This window comes from Lolium perenne, chromosome 2 (genome assembly GCF_019359855.2).
Source record: "Lolium perenne isolate Kyuss_39 chromosome 2, Kyuss_2.0, whole genome shotgun sequence".
Lineage (NCBI taxonomy): Eukaryota > Viridiplantae > Streptophyta > Magnoliopsida > Poales > Poaceae > Lolium > Lolium perenne.
This window is the reverse complement of record NC_067245.2, coordinates 285,575,195-285,580,732: the sequence shown is the minus strand read 5'-3', so window position 1 is coordinate 285,580,732 and position 5,538 is coordinate 285,575,195. Positions and strand designations below refer to the sequence as shown.

Below are 5,538 nucleotides of genomic sequence, written 5' to 3'. Positions count from 1 at the left end.
ATATATAATACGTATTATAACAAGCAAGACTGGATTATCTTTTTGTGATGTATATTGTATCCACTCAATTTCTTTTGACTGAAGTACAACATACAGTATGGATGTCCTGTAACACATCTTTGTTTCAGCTAACTACAAAGGATGTACTACCAAGAAACAAAACTAAGAGTCTAAGACAAGTGCACAAGTCCAGTCATTTTTAAACAAATTTCTGAAGCAGAAAAAATAATAAAAGAAACTAATGAATCTTTCAAGTTGGATTTCAAAAAATAAAATAAAACATGGACGCACAACATTCTGTGCGCATTAAAATGAGACGATCACGAGAGGACCGTCTTCACCTGGTAGTTCCTGGCGAAGGCGCTGTACACGACGAAGTTGAGCGTGCAGAGAGCCGCCATGGTCCAGAAGAAGTAGTCGAGGTGCCCTTGGTCGAGGTCGTCCGATATCCACCCGGGCCGGCCGCCGGTGGCCGTGAGCGCGTTGACGACGGCGTAGATGAGCGAGCTGGTGTAGCTGCCCAGCGCCACGGTGAGCAGCGCGAAGGACGTGCACATGCTCTTCATCGACTCAGGCGCCTCGCTGTAGAAGAACTCCAGCTGCGCGATGTAGCAGAACACCTCGGCGCCGGCGAGCACGAAGTACTGGGGCATCTGCCACGCGATGCTGATGGACTCCCCGGTGCCAGCGGCGTCCAGCCTCCTCATCTCGACCAGCGCCGCGACGGCCATGGCGCACGCCATGAGCAGCCGGCCGGCGCCCATCCGCCGGAGCTGCGACGGCTCTCCACTCGCCGGGGAGAAGCTCCTGAGGGCCGGCACGATCACCGAGCTGTATACGACCACCCATGCCAAGACGCAGACCACCTCGAAGGACACCATGGACGCGGCCGGGATGGTGAACGACATGACGCGCATGTCCATGGCGCTGCCCTGCTGCACGAACGTGGTGTTGAGCTGCGCGTACGCCGCCGACAGTACGATGCTCGTCGCCCATATCGGCAGCAGACGCATCAGGATCTTGAGCTCCTCCACCTGCGTGACCGTGCACAGCCTCCACGAGCCCGCGTCGGCGTCGACGTTGGTCGCCACCTCTTCCAGGTCGGAGCCCACGACCATGGCCGCCTTGTCGAGGAACGTGAACTCGTGGGTGTGCGCGATCTTGGGCTGGTCGACCTTGTCGCTCAGCTCGTAGAACACGGCGGCGTCTGCGGGGACGCGGAGGGCGGCCTTCCTGCACGCGGCGACGACGACCTGGCAGAGGCTCTTGAGCGGCGTGCCGGTGGGCACGCGGCGCGTGTACATGGGCGTGGCGAGAACGAAGCCGGCGAAGGCGAGCGCGATGCAGGCGGTGGCGATGCCGAAGCCGAGGCCCCAGCTGACGTTCTGCTGCACCCAGACGAGGAAGAGGCCGGAGACGATCATGCCGAAGTCGACGCAGACGTAGAACCAGCTGAAGAAGGACATCTTCCGCTCCCGGTCCACGGCGTTGTCGTCGTCGAACTGCTCGGCGCCGAAGGGCAGCAGTGCCGCGCGCACGCCGCCGCTGCCGAAGGCCACGAGGTAGAGGCCGGCGAAGGCGACGGTGTGCGAGCCGAGCACCGGGTGGTAGCACGACGACGGGCCCGCGACGCAGTCTAGCGCTGTGGTAGGTAGGAACGCGGAGAAGGTGACGAGCATCATGCCGAGGAGGTAGACGAGGAGGGAGACGAGGATGGTGTTGTAGTTGCCCCAGAAGGTGTCGGCGAGGACGGCGCCGAGGACGGGGGTGAGGTAGCTGGTGCCGATCCAGGTGGTGACGTTGGAGGCGCTGGCGAGGCTGGTGCCGTGCAGGACGCTGTGGAGGTAGAGCACGAGGTTGGTGGCGATGCCGTTGAACGCCGTGCTCTCCAGGCACTCGAACGCGAGGACCACCGCCGGCGCTCGGCTCCCGGTCTTCTTGTCCTGTATCAGCGGCACCATGAGGTCCTCGTCGTCGTCGATCTTCGAGCTCCGGCTCTGTAAAACCAGGAAAATTTCGTGCCGCATGTTAGATGCCTGAAACAATGAATGGTACATTCATGACTGAGTGACTGACCAATATCATGATTCACAAATGAAGGACGTACCTTAGGCAGCCGTGGCGAGCTCTGGCCTCTTTCCATGGCGTCCATTGCAGAAGAGAAAGATTGTTGCCGAAAACCCCAATGAAATCAAACGAAAGATGCGCCGTCTTCGTGGAACTCCCGGGGCGCTTTTTTGGCTGGGGATTCTGGAGCGGGAGATGGAAACGACAAGCAAGCAGCTGGGCTTTTATACGATCGAAGCGCACGGAGGCAGCTGCCAAGCGCGGCATGGGAGAGATAACGGGTCCGAGTGAGAAATGCTACAGGAGTGCTCGCGAGTCAGTTGTGCGACTTTGACATGCAGACGTAAAAAGCTCTCTCGCGCGCGCGTTCCAAAAGGGATTTCGATCGACTAGTCTAATGCACACGTGCGTACGCACTAGCTATCTTCACGCAACATCGTCACATTGCGGATAATCGATTCAGGATGTTTCCGTGCAGGTGTGTGTGTTCGCGAATTTGCGTGATGCCGTGCCAACTTTAGCGCACCCAATCTTCTTGTTAAAACGTGCTTAATTCATTTGAGGAGTAGCTAGGAAAGATATGTAGAGTCCAAACTTTGTTCTCGTTCACCATAGCTTCCACCAAGAGGCCGCTCCTGTGGGACCGCGCCGGGTAGCACCGGAGTGCACTTAACCACAAACCTCGAGCCCCCGCCGCGCCTCCTCCTTCCCCCCCCCCCCCCCCTCGACCGGAACGTCGCCAGGCAAAACCTAACCTGGGTGGTGCGGCAGCGACAGATTCTCCGAGGCGTCAATCTGGAGGATGGCGGCGGCATCCACGGCTTCTCTCCAGGAACGGTACTGTTGCAGGACGGTGGTTGCTGATGCTGGCTCAGTGTGAATGCGTATAGGCGACGCACAACGGGTGACGAGCGACCTCGCGGACCTCCTCCTGGGCTTGAGGTAGCTCCTGCAGCACGAGGATGTCGGGGTACCGGCCCCAGGAATGGCGGCGACGTCCCCCTTCTCCACTGGAGGTGGGCAACGAGTTGTGGTGGATCTCTAGATCCCGACCAACGAGTTTCGGACTTCTCCTTCAGAGGAATACAAGGACCGGTGCATATGGTGCTCTATGGTCCTCCAGAGTAGATAGAAACCGGTTGTGTGCACCCGCAACATCAGCCTAAGTGGCTTCTAGGGGGTGCACCACGAAACTATTTTTCGTCGACACTGTGCGGCATGCATGTCTATCTCAAGATCTTCATGGTATTGACACATGTCGAGAATGTCATGGCGACTGTTGTTGGTGGACCAAATAGTGATGCAAACACGAGGTCTTGGATGCGATGAAGAGTTTGCTTCACATGTTATTGTTCGGCCATGGCTTGCGGGACTACATTCCCGTCCATACCGGACACGTCTTCATGTGAGCCCGGTGGTAAATGACTTGCTGTAGGAGCTTTCCCAAGTAGGGCCGACAACATGGGAGAACTGCTTTTTTCTGGTGCTATCTGATATCGAGTCATGATTTCTAGGATGAAAACCCAATGTCTAACTTTTATTGGTTGTGGCTCGCAATGATCTTGTTGAATGTATTATTTTGAGAAACCTAAGATCTTTGGTGGGGCGACGACAATGCTGAAGGGTTCGTTGCATGGAAAACAAAAAATTTCTACCGTGTGTTGGAGATATGCCCAAGAGGCAATAATAAAGTGGTTATTATAATATCTTTGTGTTTATGATAAATGTTTATATACCATGCTATAATTGTATTAACCGAAACATTGATACATGTGTGTTATGTAAACAACAAGGAGTCCCTAGTAAGCCTCTTGTATAACTAGCTTGTTGATTAATAGATGGTCATGATTTCGTGATCATGAACATTGGATGTTATTAATAACAAGGTTGTGTCATTAGTTGAATGATATAATGGACACACACCCAAATGAGCGTAGCATAAGATCAAGTCATCAAGTTCATTTGCTATAAGCTTTCAATACATAGTTGTCTTAATCCTTCGACCATGAGATCATGTAAATCACTTACACCGAAAGGATACTTTGATTACATCAAACGTCATTGCGTAAATGGGTGACAATAAAGGTGGGATTAAGTATTTGGAAAGTGTGAGTTGAGGCATATGGATCAACAGTGGGATTTGTCCATCCTGATGACGGATAGATATACTCTGGGCCCTCTTGGTGGAATGTCATCTGATTAGCTTGCAAGCATATGAATAGTTCATAAGAGATCACATACCACGGTACGAGTAAAGAGTACTTGTCGGTAACGAGGTTGAACAAGGTATGGAGATACCGATGATCAAACCTCGGACAAGTAAAATATCGCGAGACAAAGGGAATTGGCATCGTATGTAAATGGTTCAATCGATCACTAAGTCATCGTTGAATATGTGGGAGCCATTATGGATCTCCAGATCCCGCTATTGGTTATTGCTCGGAGAGGAGTCTCGACCATGTCTGCATAGTTCGCGAACCGTAGGGTGACGCGCTTAAGGTTCGATGTCGCATAAGTAGATTTGAATATGGTATGGAGACGAAGTTTGTTCGGAGTCTCGGATGTGATCCAGGATGTCACGAGGAGGTCCGGAATAGTCCGGAGAATAAGATTCATATAAGGGAAGTTGATTTCTGGGTTTCGGAAATGTTCGGGATTTTTCCGGTGGTTGACTGGAAGGTTCTAGAAGGTTCCGGAGGGGTCCTCCATGGGGCCCACGACCTAGGAGGCCTAGCATGGGCCGAGGGGATGCTCCCTGGCCTAATGGGCCAGGGGCACATGGCCCCAAGGCCCAGGCCGGCCAACCCCCTAGGGTTTCCTAGGGGGGGATCAACTTGGGGGAGGGGAAAGCCCTCTCCCCCCTCTTGGCCGCCGCCCCCCCCAACCCTAGATGGGAAAGGGGGCCACCTTGGCCGGCTGGTCCCCTATATAAAGAGGGGAGGGGGTGGCCGGCCACACCCCCCATCCATTGCCTCCTCCTCTGGCCGCCTCTCCCTCCACCATACGCTGCTCCGGCTTAGGCGAAGCCCTGCAGCTTTTCTTCCTCCACTACCACCACCACGCCGTCGTGCTGCTGGAATTTGGAGGAGATCTACCACACCTCCGCTGCCCCGCTAGAACGGGAGAGGAAGGAGCTTCATCGACACCGTACGCGCAACCGAGTACGGAAGTGCTGCCGGATTGCAGCGCCGGGGACGATCGTCTACACCAACAACGAGATTAATCTCGTAGGCTTTGGAATCTTCGAGGGTTAGTCTCATCTCCATCTCGTTGCTTAGATCTTGTAGATTAGATCTTGGGTGTTCCATAGATTAGATCTTGGATTTATTCGTTTTGCGGTAGGAAAATTTTTGTTTTCTATGCTACAAACCCCATATGTGGTATTAGAGCCATGTCTATGCATAGATCTGTTGCACGAGTAGAACACAATGATTTTGTGGGTGGTGATGCTCTTGTTGCTTTAGTTTGTGT

At 53.8% G+C, this 5,538-nt stretch overlaps 1 protein-coding gene across 1 annotated transcript; it reads right to left on the bottom strand.

Moving 5' to 3' along the window:
- Positions 1-246: 246 nt before the first annotated feature.
- LOC127336376 (protein NRT1/ PTR FAMILY 8.3-like) lies at positions 247-2,238 on the bottom strand. The gene is made up of 2 exons (XM_051363182.2): positions 2,108-2,238; positions 247-1,997 (listed from the first exon to the last, which is right to left on the bottom strand). Exons 1-2 carry the CDS (start codon positions 2,150-2,152, stop codon positions 321-323), a joined length of 1,722 nt encoding a protein of 573 aa, XP_051219142.1. The 5' UTR covers positions 2,153-2,238; the 3' UTR covers positions 247-320.
- Between the last annotated feature and the right edge of the window lie 3,300 nt (positions 2,239-5,538).

Excerpts from the sequence above, each read along its gene's own strand:
- LOC127336376 (XM_051363182.2), bottom strand. The coding sequence starts at position 2,152 with ATGGACGCCATGGAAAGAGGCCAGAGCTCGCCACGGCTGCCTAAG. Across the intron at positions 1,998-2,107 it reads GCTCGCCACGGCTGCCTAAG|AGCCGGAGCTCGAAGATCGA; the intron begins GTACGTCCTTCA and ends CTGGTTTTACAG.